Source organism: Perca fluviatilis, chromosome 15 (genome assembly GCF_010015445.1).
Source record: "Perca fluviatilis chromosome 15, GENO_Pfluv_1.0, whole genome shotgun sequence".
NCBI lineage: Eukaryota > Metazoa > Chordata > Actinopteri > Perciformes > Percidae > Perca > Perca fluviatilis.
This window is the reverse complement of record NC_053126.1, coordinates 8,626,726-8,642,290: the sequence shown is the minus strand read 5'-3', so window position 1 is coordinate 8,642,290 and position 15,565 is coordinate 8,626,726. Positions and strand designations below refer to the sequence as shown.

At 41.2% G+C, this 15,565-nt stretch overlaps 1 protein-coding gene across 2 annotated transcripts; it reads left to right on the top strand.

The window, feature by feature from the left end:
• Positions 1–1,855: 1,855 nt before the first annotated feature.
• On the top strand, positions 1,856–15,208 carry rabep2 (rabaptin, RAB GTPase binding effector protein 2). 2 transcript variants are annotated; one of them, XM_039824670.1, is made up of 12 exons: positions 1,858–2,051; positions 3,220–3,375; positions 4,020–4,102; positions 4,198–4,578; positions 4,787–4,882; positions 5,011–5,109; positions 7,348–7,461; positions 8,022–8,100; positions 8,223–8,234; positions 13,103–13,257; positions 13,472–13,588; positions 13,745–15,208. In XM_039824670.1, exons 1-12 carry the CDS (start codon positions 2,027–2,029, stop codon positions 13,847–13,849), a joined length of 1,422 nt encoding a protein of 473 aa, XP_039680604.1. In that variant the 5' UTR covers positions 1,858–2,026; the 3' UTR covers positions 13,850–15,208. The 2 variants fall into 2 exon arrangements, with proteins under 2 accessions (XP_039680605.1, XP_039680604.1); XM_039824671.1 differs by lacking the exon at positions 8,223–8,234 and having other exon boundaries at positions 1,856–2,051.
• Positions 15,209–15,565: the final 357 nt, after the last annotated feature.

The following is a 15,565-nucleotide window of genomic DNA, read 5'->3' as shown; positions in this document are numbered from 1 at the left end:
ATGTATTACTATGAGAATTGTAATACACTATGATCCGTGAGTGACCAGCAATTCTAAAGTATTATGATACTTGACCTTAAGTCACTATAAAATGCTTTTTAATGTGTCATGATTATTGTTATAAAATATTATGGATATTTACGAGTGCTTATAACTATAATTATACAGTGCTTCAAGCGCATAATGCATTATAAGTATGTTTTTATAATGCATTATAGACATGGGCGTCGCAAGTATTTCTTATTTTTCTGTGATAAATCTGTTGTTCTAAATCATGCTCTAAAGCAATTTTGACAGTTAAAAAAAACAGTATATGTCGCAGTTATAAGGACTAATATTTATAATCTGATTGAATCCAAACAGAACAATTCAAGACTCCAGTAAAAACTGTAACTCCATCCATAGACTGTATTTATTATGACAAGAGACACAGAAATAAGTAGGATGACTAGGAAAGGAAGTAGGAAGAGTCAGACCTGCTGAATCCAACCCGGTTTAGTTTCTGGCCTCCCATCCTCTCTGCTCTTCCTCTCATCCTGACATAAAATAGTCATCAGGTGTAGTGGTATGAATACAGTCTTCATGAATACAGTATCTGGAACCCTGTGTATTCATGCGTCAGCATTCTGAAGTGTGTGGTTCTGTCAGGACTATCATGTGTGTGTGTGTGTGTGTGTGTGTGTGTGTGTGTGTGTGTGTGTGTGTGCGTGTGTGGTTCGCATGACAAGGTTTTCTGTTCTATGGTCGACAGGTGCTAAATAATAAAAGGCAAAGCACCAGGAACAAGTGAGATGGAGAAAATACAAGACAGAAAGTACACGAATGGAAGAGGAGAGGCAAGAATAGAAGAGAGTGGTGGAGGAAGAGAAGAAAAACACGGGAGAAGGAAACACAGGAAGGAAGAGGACAAGACTTGTGAAGAGAAAAGTGCAGCTTGTTCAACTCTGAAACTAAACATCACTTCCTCCTCTCAATGTCCTTCCTTTGTTTAGGTTCTCTCTCCTTCACTCTTCATACCTCCTCCCTGCTACTGTTGGAGATCAGTGCCAAGCAATAGAGCTCTTCTGCTTATGGAAGAGAGCGCAGGTTTGGAGACAGGGAGGGAAAAGCAGCGCTGTAGGGCATGACTGATGCTTTGTTGGTATTGTGTGTCTTGTGTATGAATAAAAACCAAGGCCTGTAAAATATTTCTGTTCAAATCCTATGTCTTCATATTTTAGCCCTTGAAATTAAATATAAAATAAAACTTGTGTTTTGCTTAAATATCTGATCCTTCTGCTATTACGAAACACAATTTTGGTTGTTTATAGCATTGTCTTTTAATGTGACAAAAACACTAAATAATAATTTTGACTATGGATTGGTATATATTTTACGGTGGTGTAAGGTGCTGGATAAAGCTTTAAAATGGACCTTGGAAGTGCTTCAAAAGTGCTTTAATGTGACTTTGGAAAAGGTGTACGAACTTATATTATTATATTATATCTTATATTATTACCTCTAAATAAGGGTATCCTATTTTATATTTTTCAATACCTCCATCCATAATGTTCTAATGATAATTGAAAAAAATGTAATTATTTATACACACTAACTTTTTGTTTTTTAATTCTGCTATGAAATAGAAATGTATCCTATATATTTAGTTTTGACTGCTGCAGCTTACAGTTGCTGTCATTTCTGTGATGGACAGCCAAGAATGGGGTCCAGTGACCTCCAGACAGTGGACATGACTATCTAGCTAGGGTGTGGCAATTACAAAAAGCAAACGTGTGTCCAATTTTTGGGGTATTTATTCAACATAAAAAAAAAAGTTAAACTGAAAGTCAAACGCAAACAGGGAAAGGCATTTGAACAGGAAGGATGTTGACGTGATTTCCGTAGGCTTAGACCGGGGAAAGTTGTTTCCTGAAGTTGACACTGCGTCGATAATTTTCACAGCAAAGCTCGGGTGCTTGTACAAAATGACTCCGACAGGTTGGTCGGACTTTTGATCGACGTCAGGTGAACTCGGTCTGACGAAAAGATGAGCTCCAAGACTGAAGACACAGGTAACGTTAGCTAATACAAACAGCAACATTACACTTTAATCTGCTGTACTTCTAACGAGATTGGTTGTGAGGTGATACTGACCTCTTTACAGTTTGAATTTAAGTAAACTATTTCGTTATAGTTGCCTGTCTTCACTCCCAGTGAAACCTGTTGATTGTGAAGCAGCTCCGGTCAGTTAATCGATACACGGCCTATTAGCATCGCTGCTAACCATAGAAATGAACGGGCATGAAATGAACGTTAGCTAGCTAACACTTTAGCCTAACTTACTTGTATCCAAACTGGAGTCCTGCTTTTCGAGACAATCCTGTTGCGGTAGCAGTGTAACGTTAACGTTAGCGACTTTAGGTCCCTTGCCTTGCTATATGTTTACCAAAGCAACAAGTGTTGCTGTAAAGTTGTCCAACATAAGATGACTTGACCCTCAGCTCTGCTTCAGCAACAATAGTCAAAGAAAGATACATATTTACTTCTTATTGGGCGCCATGACATTGCTTTGTGGTTATTTAAGTATTTTGTCTTCATCAAATGTGTGCACCTGTTTTGTGGCAAGCGGAGGGTTTAACACTTTTTTTCTACATATTTGGATTTAGTAAGATCAGAAGAAAAGACAAAGTATATAACTATTTTTTACACTTACAGCACTACAGTCCATGGGACTTTGCCTTTAGTTTATTTAGCAATTTACTCATTTGAATCATGGTTCATTCTCCTTATTGATCTCCCAGTGTACTAAACAATGTAATCAATTGGTCAAATGTTCCCTAGCTTACACTCAAACAATGAAGGATGTTGTCAGGTGGGGTCATTCAGGATCATTCAAAATACACATACTCACACACACTATTACATGACTGGATGATTTATATATTTAAAGGATGTGTATGCATCTTTCAGACAGCTCTGTCAATCTACTATGTACACACCTAACAAGGATGACATAACATGCTTTACAAAACTAAAGTACACAAAGAATTTAGAGTTGCGTCTTGCGAAGCTATCTTCTTATTTAATAGTAAGGTATTTACAGGTTCTGTCTGGTTGCTAGTAATGCAGATTCCTTTTGGTTGTGTTTCCCATATTTGCGTGATTCCATCCCTACTGATGCAAACGCTCTCAAAACAACGTAATGAAGGCAAAACGCAGCAACCTGTTAATCATTTTCAGTGGCGAGCCTGCAGGCCCAGCTAGCCGAGTGCCGAGCTCAGGCCGAACACTGGCAGGGCGTGGCGACGATCTGTGAGCTGAGCAAACAGGAGGAACTGACAGAGCTGCAAAAACAATGTGATCAAGAGATCCAGTCCCTGCAGGAGGCTCTCAGAGGTCAGTGTGGGTTTGGCTGGGCCTTCGTGTGTACATGTGTGTAATAAGCAGGGCGTGTTTGGAACAGTCCTTGTGTGCACATGGTCTAATGAAGGATTTTTTGTGTGCTACTTTTGTAAGGAGAAATAAATCAGAGCCTAAATAATTCGGATCTCCATTGGATATGTTTTCATGATTCATGATAAAAACCTGTTAGATTGTTTTTAAAAATACTGGTACTTTTTTCTTAAGGGAACTAAACAGCTCAATGTTTTTTGGTTTTCATTTTTGCTTCCTGATTGTGTTTCTAATTGAGGCCAAATGACAAAAAAAATTATTAATTACCAAGTTGTATTAATCAATCATTTAATACAAAGCTCAGAATGAGCCGACTAAAATGTTGGCATGTATTCAAGGTATTCAATAACCTAAAAGGTCAGGGACAGGGAAACAGTTACTGTACATCTAGGGTAAGTTATGCTCCTTTTTAAAACAATAAAAGTTCAACTTTAAAGTCTTGCCAATAAAACTGAATGTAATCTCAAATGCAGCTACACCTTTTTAAAGTATTTTGAGCTGTATTTGGGAACTATTGAGGCAAACGGGATATCGTTCATCAGACTGGAGGATTAAATAATTATTTTATGATTCTGTTGTGTTTACAGAGACCGCAGCGCAGTATGAGGCCAGGATATCGGTCCTTCAGTCTCAGCCTGTGGAGTGGAGACGAGCCAGTGGACACAACATGGTCTGTTTTGTGCCCCCGCCCCCCCCCAAAAAAAATTGTTTCCAAATGTTCTGGATTTATATTAATCCCAGCATTTGTTTTTCTCTACCCGTTAGATCAGTGGAAGGAAAGGCAGGATGGATGCAGAAGTCGCCAGCAGCGAACCCCCAACATCGATGACCAACAGCCTGACCGAGGCCGAAGCCACGGGGTCAACGGACAGGAGGCACAACCAATCAGCAGAGCTCGAGGCGTCGGTGGCGGAGGGAGAAGGGACGCCGCCTACAACAGAAGCGTATTTTTCGCTGCGGCACTGCGACTCGGCCTCGTTGTCCTCCTTCTCCTTAGACACGCCCTCTCTACCCAGAAAACTCCACGCTCAGGAAGACACCGACTCTCTGGTGTCCACAGGAACTTTAGTGCCTGAAGCCATCTACCTGCCACCGGCCGGACACCGGCTGGTCACGCACGGCGACTGGGATGCACTCAATTCTCAGGTACCAATTTAAAACTATGATATCAGAGGTCAGGTTTTTCACTTTTTAGAAAAGAACATTCGGGCCGTTGTATAGCAATAGGAAAAAACTAAGTATCCTTACAATCTGTGCAATTTTAATTAATTGCGCCAAGTTTTGAATCTGATCCAAAAGCTTCCCCGTAGACAAATGACTTTGCGGTGTAACGAATGTGTGGTGTGTTGGGCAGGTGTCAGAGCTGCGAGGGGAGGTGAGTCGGCTGCAGGCTGAGAAGGAGGAGCTGGAGAGAGAACTGGACACACAGACCAACCACACACACAAACAGGTGAGCAGCACTGCTCAGAGTGTGGCTGTACAGCAGTGAGAGTATAAGAGTGAGCCGGTCCCACACTGGATATGATTTGTGCAGTCTTAAACACATGTTTGTTTATTTGTTTGTGTGTGTGTGTTCAGGTATCAATGCTCCAGTGTCAGGTCCACACTTCAGAGGCCCTCCTGCAGGATTTGCAGAAATCTTTTAGCCAATCACAGAATGCCGTCCAGAGTCGGCTGGTGAGTGATATGATGTCGATCCTACAGAGTGTGTGTGACCGTGTCAAAGACGGTCATTTCCCTTAACGGAAGAATTCAACATTTAGGGAAATACACTTATTTGCTTTCCTGACTATATTTAAAACCAATACCACATACAGTACAGGCCAAAAGTTTGGACACACCTTCTCATTCAATGCGTTTCCTTTATTTTCATGACTATTTACATTGTAGATTCTCACTGAAGGCATCAAAACTATGAATGAACATGTGGAATTATGTACTTAACAAAAAAGTTTGAAATAACTGAAAACATATTCTAGTTTCTTCAAAGTAGCCACCCTTTGCTCCGATTACTGCTTTGCACACTCTTGGCATTCTCTTGATGAGCTTCAAGAGGTTGTCACCTGAAATGGTTTTCCAACAGGCTTGAAGGAGTTCCCAGAGATGCTTAGCACTTGTTGGCCCTTTTGCCGGTCCAGCTCACCCCAAACCATCTTGATTGGGTTCAGGTCCGGTGACTGTGGGGGCCAGGTCATCTGGTGCAGCACTCCATCACTCTCCTTCTTGGTCAAATAGCCCTTACACAGCCTGGAGGTGTGTTTGGGGTCATTGTCCTGTTGAAAAATAAATGATGGTCCAACTAAAGGCAAACCGGATGGGATGGCATATCGCTGCAGGATGCTGTGGTAGCCATGCTGGTTCAGTATGCCTTCAATTTTGAATAAATCCCCAACAGTGTCACCAGCAAAGCACCCCCACACCATCACACCTCCTCCTCCATGCTTCACGGTGGGAACCAGGCATGTAGAATCCATCCGTTCACCTTTTCTGCGTCGCACAAAGACACGGCGGTTGGAACCAAAGATCTCAAATTTGGACTCATCAGACCAAAGCACAGATTTCCACTGGTCTAATGTCAAACAATGCCCAAACAAATCTCTTCTGCTTGTTGCCTCTCCTTAGCAGTGGTTTCCTAGCCGCTACTTGACCATGAAGGCCTCCTCCTCCTCCTCCTCCTCCTCCTCCTCTTAACAGTTGTTCTAGAGATGTGTCTGCTGCTAGAACTCTGTGTGGCATTCATCTGGTCTCTAATCTGAGCTGCTGTTAACTTCCGATTTCTGAGGCTGGTGACTCGGATGAACTTTCCTGGGGCGGTCCTCATGTGAGCCAGTTTCATTGTAGCGCTTGATGGTTTTTGCGACTGCACTTGGGGACACATTCACAGTTTTTGCAATTTTCCGGACTGACTGACCTTCAAGTGTTAAAGTAATGATGGCCACTCGTTTCTCTTTACTTAGCCGATTGGTTCTTGCCATAATATGAATTCTAACAGTTGTCCAATAGGGCTGTTGGCTGTGTATCAACCTGACTTCTGCACAACACAACTGATGGTCCCAACCCCATTAATAAGGGAAAAAAAATCCACAAATTAACCCTGACAAAGCACACCTGTGAAGTGAAAACCATTTCAGGTGACTACCTCATGAAGCTCATTGAGAGAACACCAAGGGTTTGCAGCGCTATCAAAAAAGCAAAGGGTGGCTACTTTGAGGAATCTAAAATATAAGACATGTTTTCAGTTATTTCACTTTTTTGTTAAGTACATAATTCCATATGTGTTCATTCATAGTTTTGATGCCTTCAGTGAGAATCTACAATGTAAATAGTCATGAAAATAAAGGAAACGTATTGAATGAGAAGGTGTGTCCAAACTTTTGGCCTGTACTGTACATGTCTGTACAGTAATTGTGAAGCCACAGCTAGTTAGCTTGGTTTAGCATAAAGAGTGGAAAAAGGGGGAAACGGCTAGCCTGGCTTCTGTCCAAAGGTAACAAAATCGACCTACCAGCCATAAAAAAAAAGGAAGTTTACAAACGAAAAGTTATGGTTTTAGAGGTTTTGATTTTACATTTCTGTTAGGATTAGGACAGAAAAAAGAGATGCAACTTGTATTTAAACCTTTTCCGGTTTAAGCTAAGCTAACCAGCAGCTGGCTCCAGCTACATATTTACCGTACAGACTTAAGAGTGGTGTCGATCTTTTTAACCTTAACTCTGCAATAAAGAGAATAAGCGTACTTTCAAATTTCTTTTATGGTTAGTTTTATTTTAACTGTTAACCCTAACCCAAGAACAGAAAAGAAGGGGTGGCTCTTAAATGGCATTTTTGCCGTTAATGTGTAACCCAAGTGCATTGCATATGAACACGTTCTTCACTTGGGCGTATGTGTTTAAAATCTGCAATTTGTGTGTCCAGGCAGAGTTATCCTTTTCCCAGAGGAAGGTGTGCAGTGAGCTGTCCAGACTGAAAGGAGAGGAGGTTGATGATGAGGGACCAGAGTCCAGCTCTTCATTTCCAGCAACACTGCAGGTACGATTACTGTTCAAGGTTTTCATTTACAGTATATCTGCTGCAGCAAGGAAAACTAACTTAAAAATAATGTATTTGACATTATTCATATCCAGTGAGTGTAATGAGAATGACATTTGTAGTTTTGCATAGCATTTGTAAAGGGAACCGAAACCTGTTTGAAGTTGGTGTATGTGACTTCCCTTTAGTTAGTTGCTGCTTTTCTTCATTTTGGATAGTTGTTGGGATGACCTTAAATAGTTAAAACGGCTCACATATTTACTTAATTTACCATAAGAATGTGTTTTTGTCAAAGTGTGGAGGTTCAATTTTATAACCAAGTTGTCAGTGCCCTGGCGGGATCTGGAAGTAGTTAGTTGTTGATAGTTTAAAATCTTTAAATTCCATAATTTGAAAGGTCTTGCAGTACAGGTGAACACAGGTGTTTGTGCAAATGGTAATGGTTCAGCCTTATTGCTCCACAGCTTTGCAGCAGCAGGCAGTTGATGCATCTGTATGTATATGCTTGTGTTGTGTGAGTGTGTGTGTCTGTGTGTTGACTGTTGGCCCCTAACTTACAGGGGGCGCACTGTGAGGAGCGTCTTCGCATTGAGATTGTCAACCTGAGGGAGCAGCTGGACACCCGGACGGAGGAGAACGGTCTGTGAATTATATTATTAATACTTGGGGGAGGTTTGCAACACTGACTGTCTTGGCACTGAACCATATTTTATTCTTCCTTTCTCCCTTTCTACCTGCCTGCTCTCAACTACTGTCATCAGAGGTTTTAGAAGGTGAGTGAACAATAGAGAATGGATACCCGAACCGTGCCCGTCGGGAGCCAACGGAACCCGATGGGCCGGGTTCGGACAGATATTTAGAAATTATGTTCGGGTCGGGCTCGGTCACATCAGCGCGATAAGGCATTGAACATTTTAAATTTAAAAGAGCTTATTATGTAGGTGCGCGCCTGTGTTAACGTGCGCTTGTTGCCCCGTGTGCGCTGATGCGCTCATTTGTTGACATTTCCGAATGCCTTCCTACAGTTGCTTAATAAAAGCGGGCTTTCCACACACACAAACGTACATGTGTCATTAATATGAGGAAAAAAACGAGATTTTAACTGTCGGGCTCAGGTCGGGCTCGGACATAAATATCTTAATGCCTGTCGGACACAGGCCGTGCTCGGACAGAAAAATGCGGCCCAATCCGCACTCTAGTGAACAACTCATGTTTTATTATTAGTCTGGTAAGCCAATGATTTGGTCTTGTGATTGGTGTAGGGTTACAGTTCATTCAGATTAATTTCACCGTTAACCTTGGTGAGTACAGTGTTATCATAACCAATAGACCCTTTGCAAACACGTGGCCATGACGGACGGCAGAATCACAGAACACAAGCTAAACAGTGTAGTAGACGAGCGCAAAGTTTCATTAGTTTCAATCCGTTTATTAAAAAAAAAAAAAACTAAATAAGCTGCTGTAATAATAATACTATCTTCTTCTTTATGGCTTCTTCTACTGAATAACACTTTGTCGTGCCGTTATCAGTCGAGGTAGGCATCTGGTAGGTGCTCACAAAGAGCGGTATTTGGAGAAGTTGGAGATAGCAGGATTGGATACCGACCCTTACCTTCTTCCTCCCTCCGTTTTCACGGACCTCATTAAATCGCCGAGTCTGCCCGACTTCTGTCAACACAATCTCTAATCGATCTAAAGGCAACCTCTGAGCAGGCTAGTGTATTTCAGTAGAGGCACGAACCAAGATCAACATGCCCTGGATTTCTTTCAGTTACCCGGCTTCACTAACCCTAACAACCGCGGTCCCGCATAACCTGTGTCACGACGGTGGTTATCAACTAGTTCAATCAACTCAGGGTTTCCCAATCCAGCGGGCGCGCGCGTTCACCTAAAAGAGGCGGTGTTTGCACAGCACGACCAATCGCAAACATCTACCAGAGCCGCATGTTTTATATAAGAAGAGCAAACTATAATTCTACATAAATATGAAGAACACTGACTCAGGTTTTACAGGGAAAACAGCAATACAGTCGCTGCTTCCTAAAACTGGAGGAAAGCTGGCAAAAAAAATAGCTGATGCTGTAAATGCGTCACAACATTCATCACTATCCCTTCATCATCAGTCAGGCACAAGATCTGACCATAAACACACTTGTGCTTTCCATAAACTGTCGTTGCTTTAGCCTATTATTTCAGTTGCAACCCTGGCAGTGGAAGTGATTGTGAGAGCAAATAAAATATACTAGAAAATGCATTTCCTGCAGAAAATGCGTGGGAATGCTGAATAGCTGAATTGCTAAAGCTAAACTGAATGAATAGCTTAAAAAAAGTTGAAGAAGTGAGAATAGTTGAAAAAGTGGAAATCGTTTTAATAAGTATGAATTTCATTAAAAAGTTAAAAGCGGACGCTAAACTGAACTGTTGGCTTTAAAAGTTGAATATGACAAAAGATGTAGAACATTGTGAGGTCTGAGTATATGTTCTAACTGATGACTCACAAATGCAGAAATATGAAACAAATTGTATGAAAAATCTTAAAGCTCAAATGCATTGCACTGCACTGCTGAAACATCTGGAAAATGTTCAGAGTTGGAAGCTAAACTGCATTACCTAAATAAGTGAAGAGCTTATTAGAAAAGCTGGAAGCTGAACTGTAATACTGTTAAAGATGAAAGTTGAAATGAATTGCCTGAAAAGGCTGAAAGAAGAAATACTTTGTATTATTATCAGACATATGGCACTTTTCCATTACATGGTACCAGCTCGACTCGCCTTTTTTGGTTTTCCATTATGAAAAAAAGTCCCTGGTACCTGCTAACAGGTAATTTTTTTTAGTACCACCTAAGTCGAGGTTCCAAGCGAGCTGAGGCGATACTAAAAGGTGATGTAAAAAACCTGCAGACTATAGACTGGTCGGAAAGAATCATCACTGATCACTGCGCCATCATTGCTAGTGACAGACGGGGGGGTCCTGAACCAACCCAGCATTTTTTTGTGTGTGTGGGTGGGTGATAGAGCGAGGGATCAGTGAGAGAGTGACGGCGATTAGCTTCAGAGCGAGTAGTGACTCTAGAGTCATATAATGAGAGAAACAAAGTGTCTCCTCTGTTCTTTCTGACTGAGGTGGGAAATCTGGAGCAGTAAAAGTTAACCCTCTCCTTGATTTCATGTTGTTTATGGAGAAGGAGAACCAGGAAATAAGTCGGGGGGAAATGCAACGCTACCATGCCACACCCACGGCAGTCGCTATGACGACCAGCCACGCTGAGGTGGTACTAAAATCTGCAATGGAAAGCGGACGCACAGTGCGTCGAGTTGAGTCAAGAAGAGAGGAAAGAGAGAAGGAGAGAAGAAAGGAGAGAGTAGAGGAGAGAAGAGAGAAAAGTGAGGAGAGAAGGAGAGAGAGAGGAAAGAGAGGAGAGGAAAAAGAGAAAATTTTTGAAAGAGAGCAACTTTGACTAAAATTGACTAAAAAGGCTGAAAGTTTAAATACTTTGTATTATTATCAGCCATATCCATTGTGTAGAACAAACAAGCATGACCCTAAAGAGCTGAGAGGTGGATATATTGCCTGAAAAGAAACGGGCTATATAGATGGATGAAATTACAAATCACAAATGACCCTGGAGGGAGAGACAGAAGGAGGAAGGGAGGGAGAGAGAGAGAGAACGAGAGAGAGCGAGAGAGAGAGAGACAGACGGAGAGGGAGGGAGGGAAGTAGTGAGGGAGACAGAGAAAAGGGAGGGAGGGATAGATAAAGGGAGGGAGGGAGACAGGAGGGAGGGATACAGACAGAGGGAGGGAGACAGAGAAGTAGGGCGGGAGACAGCGAGAGACGGAGAAGGAGGGAGGAGGAGGGAGACAAAAACAAAAACAGAGGAGAGACAGAGAAGGAGGGAGGGAGGGAGACAGACAGATAAGGAGGGAGACAGACAGACAGAAGTGGAATGCAAAGGATCTAGACTAATGTTCATAGTTAGTCTAGTAAGTTAAATACTACAGCAAGCCTGGAGTAATCAAGTGGACTGTCTGTGAAAGGGTTGTCATGGCTACTAAGTGCCTGTGGCCATGTTTATAAACATCCTTTGATGTCTGATGAGATCTCTTTCATCTGTTAACGATCGCACCTGGTCTTAATATGTCTCCTATAGCAGATAGCAGGAATTCAGAGACTGAGAGCAAGCTCTCAAATAAAGGCTCAGACTACCAAAACGATAACTGCTATCAGTCAAGTGACGTCATCCTGAGCACCACAAGGCCTTTGTGAACGTATCGGTATAAAATTTATATGGATAAACGTAAAAATGTGGGCATATCAGCGATTTAAAAAAAGTGGTTCGTTTTGTGTTTCGCTGGGAAATGTGCAGGATTTTTAATATGCTTGCTAATGGAGGAAAATTTGGAACTGTTGTCATTTGGAAGCTCACTGAGCCAAAAGTAAAAGGCGTATCACAAAACTGAGCACATTGGCTGAAACAAGACAAAAATACCTATGTTTTGATGTATAAATTTTGTATGACAAGTAGATTTTGTGGGCGTGAGAGCAATTTATAGAGAAGGAACTAAGATAATTTTTTTAAGGCTCTGTGCTCTGGCGATGACATCATCACTCTAACCAGCCACATACACACTCTGTTTAATCAATAACATTTCCCGAAATGATCACTAAACTTAAACAGCTTTTTCACAAAAACTGTAAAAGATATCAAACTGAAAAGTACAAACCAGATAGCTGAATATTTTAAAGTTTGTTTGACGTCTGTAGGTGAAATTATGAAGGAGCTGAAAATTTTGGGAGCGGAAGAAGATTTTAAGGTTTTGAAGCATGCTCTCATTCACTTCAATGTTAAAAAAAAGTGTTAAAAAGCTTAATATTTAAAAAAGTAGAAATAGTAAAAAAAAAGTTGATGTCCCATCATTAGCTGAAAGAGCTGAACATTTTAAAAGTTGAATGGTTTTAATAGCTGAAAGTATGCAGAAGTTACGCTGAGCCAAAAACCGTATGGAATAAAAAAAATGTCCGAAAGGAATAACAAGTTATCTTGGAAGCTAGCAATCACCTGTTGAGCTCCACGCAACGTCTGCAGCCGGCAGCAAAGACAAACTCCCAAAAGAGCCACATAAAGTGAAACTGAAGGGAAGTTGGGCACCATTCAAATACGAAGACAAACGGAGTCGGTCTGTTGTTGTTATCACTTTAAGATAATTAAACTTAACTAACCTAACTAAATAGAAGCGGTTTAGGCAGGCTCACATGCTAGCATTACGTGGCTAATAGTTAGCTAGCTCTACGTTAAGAGTGATTTAAAATGGGCCAGTTTGTGATACATTAAATATCGAAGGAACCTTAGAAGTGTGTTACTCTTGTTAACACAATGACTCAAACCAGACATAACGCAGCCTACAGCAGCCCACCGCACAACAAGAAATAACCCTTTTATTATATGAGCGAACACGTACGCGTTTGACTTGCCGTCCGTCCACAGCATAGCTCTTCCGCCGTCCGTCATGGCGTTCATAATTCGCGCGAGTAGAGCGTGATGTCACGTGCAAAGGGTTTATAGAAAGGATGGTCAAACTAAGAAAATGAGAGCCAACGTGTAATAAACCGATTTATAATCAGCCTTGTTTGTGTGCGCAGTGCAGCTCTCCAGTCTGAAGACAGAGACGGAGAGGATCCAGGCTCAGAAGGACCACTTGCAGGCTGAACTGCTGGCCTGTCGCACCGAACTGGATGCCCTGCGGGTGGCACTGTCTCATGTGCAGAGCACCAACCAGACCCTCAGTAGTGATAAAGTAAATCCAACCTGCTTTTAGCACTAAACTTATTGTCATTGCCGATGCTTGCAAAGTTAACTGCTGCTTCTGTGAAGTCTGTAGTGCTGTTTATTTAAAAAAATGTTTTCAGTCGCTTGAATGTAACTTTGGTTAATGATACCGCTAGGAGTTGCCAAAGTAATACATTTTCAAATCCAACACTTAAATTGACGGTTTTCTGTGTGACTGTCAGGCAGCCCTGCATCAAAAGTGTCTGGAGCTGCGTAGCCAAGTGATCAGTCTGCGCTCCCAGGTCGACACCAGCCAGACTGTCCAGAGAGACTTTGTCCAGCTCTCCCAGTCGCTGCAGGTAAGAAGCAATGGACCGTTATAGCAGTTAACTTGATTGGAGCAGTGAAAGAAATTGGTAAAACGTTTTCTTGCGCTTGCAGAAAACTGGAACAAATCAGTTCCATTTATATCAATGACAAATGACCGTTTCAGTGACCCCTCTGTCCCCCTTCAGGTGAAGCTGGAGGTAATACGGCAGGCTGAGAGTCTTGAACAGGTCAGGGAAATCCTGGAGGAGGGAGTCAGCGAAGCTAGTGCCTCGCCTGCAGACGCCTCGTGAGTTTTAGAGAGTCCCATCGGAACCAAAGAGCCCAGGCCAAGATAAAAAGACCTCAACAGTGACCAATAAGGACCAACTAACCATCACCACACCAAATACTGTCGTGACCAGTGGGATTATCACAGCTGGTGCTGCTAGCACTTGTAACTTTTGATGGATATTCCTAAATAGACATCATTTTGGGGTTTGGCTCAGAGGTGATGGTTCGGCGTCAATGACCGAAACAGCTGCTTAGCGACCAAAGTGATTTTTGATGAACCAATAATGCTTTGGGGATACTGTAAAAAAAGGAAAAAAAAAGTTCACATTCCCTTTTTCTTACATCTAGTTTATTGCTGTACTAATATACATGTAAATGTGTTGTTAAAACTGACCTGACTCCAGCAAAACACTCAACAGTCCAACAAACACTTAATTTTGCACTGTATCAGTAATTGATATGCAAACTATGCAATCATTTTTTTTAGATCTTCAACGGATCACAGTGCAAAAATGAATAATAGTGATACAAAGTAGAAAATCTCCTAAATTAACTGCATTTGAGATGTGCTTTGTATTACATGTTAATTTAGCTTAGCATTGTTAACTATTCCTGTTCTTACCACAACCATACCAGCTTTTAGACTTCAAGCTAATCAACGACTGTGGATTAGGACAGAAGCTAACAGTCTTTTCTTCAACCTGTTAAGTTCATAATCAAATGCTTTTTTTAAGTTTCTCAACCCTGGACCCCAAACTCCATGCAGTCGTTTAATATGTAAAAGGGGTCACAGAAGATTTCTAAGACTGATATGCATAATAATATATTTCTTTAAACTATATAATTTAATAAAATAGGATTTATTATACTGTATAATTAGATCATTTTACATTTATTTGGAAAAACATGCATGATCTTGAAATTTTAATACCGTCGTTGCAAATTCGACTTTAACCTGAAATATGGAGTCACAGGCCATGGAAGGTCGACACCCCCTAAATAATAAAGGGTTAACTTTATACAGATGATAGAAAATATAGTCTTAAAGTATTAGTATAAAATTATACATTGATATTTATTGTTACTTAAAGCAACAAAATGTAACTTTTAGCGTGAGCTGTAGTTCCAATGAGACAACCTGTAGGGGGGCAGAAGCGGGAGAAGTTACATAGTGTTGCTTTAATTGTTATATATATATATATATATATATATATATATAGTGCAACAAATGTCAGAATTCAAACTACATTGTTTGTTTTTATGTTAAAGCGGAATGTCAGTGTTTTTCAACCTGGACCCTATTTTCCCACGGATTTCTGTCTTAAGTGACTAATTGTGAACAATGTATGTCCACTAAAAGTGCTTGTTTTTGCCACTGACTCACAGGCTCAGATTGTTACTGTAAGTGTCTGACTACATCACGGAGAGATGGAGAAGTTGCTGTTATCCTGCCATGCTTTCTTGTATGAGTACTGATGCTAGGTCAGGGCAGTAACTTTAGCTAACCGCATTAGCTCTCCTCCCCTGTGTGCAGCTCTCCACTCTTGGAACAGCATTTCTTAAGCAAAAGGTGCTTTGGTATAAAATTCTTCTCCTCTTTGGCTGGCAGTAGTCATCCTCAGGTAAAATGGCCACTGCAGACCCGATGGACCTTGGGTTTTCAGTCACACCAGGTTTACTTATTGTTAAAGGTCCCATGGCATGAAAATTTCACTTTATGAGGTTTTTTAACATTA

Bases quoted from the DNA above. Each gene is read 5' to 3' on its own strand.
- rabep2 (XM_039824670.1), top strand. From the start codon at position 2,027: ATGAGCTCCAAGACTGAAGACACAG. The intron at 3,376-4,019 runs GTCAGTGTGGGT...TTGTGTTTACAG, and splicing joins CCTGCAGGAGGCTCTCAGAG to AGACCGCAGCGCAGTATGAG. The intron at 5,110-7,347 runs GTGAGTGATATG...TTGTGTGTCCAG, and splicing joins ATGCCGTCCAGAGTCGGCTG to GCAGAGTTATCCTTTTCCCA.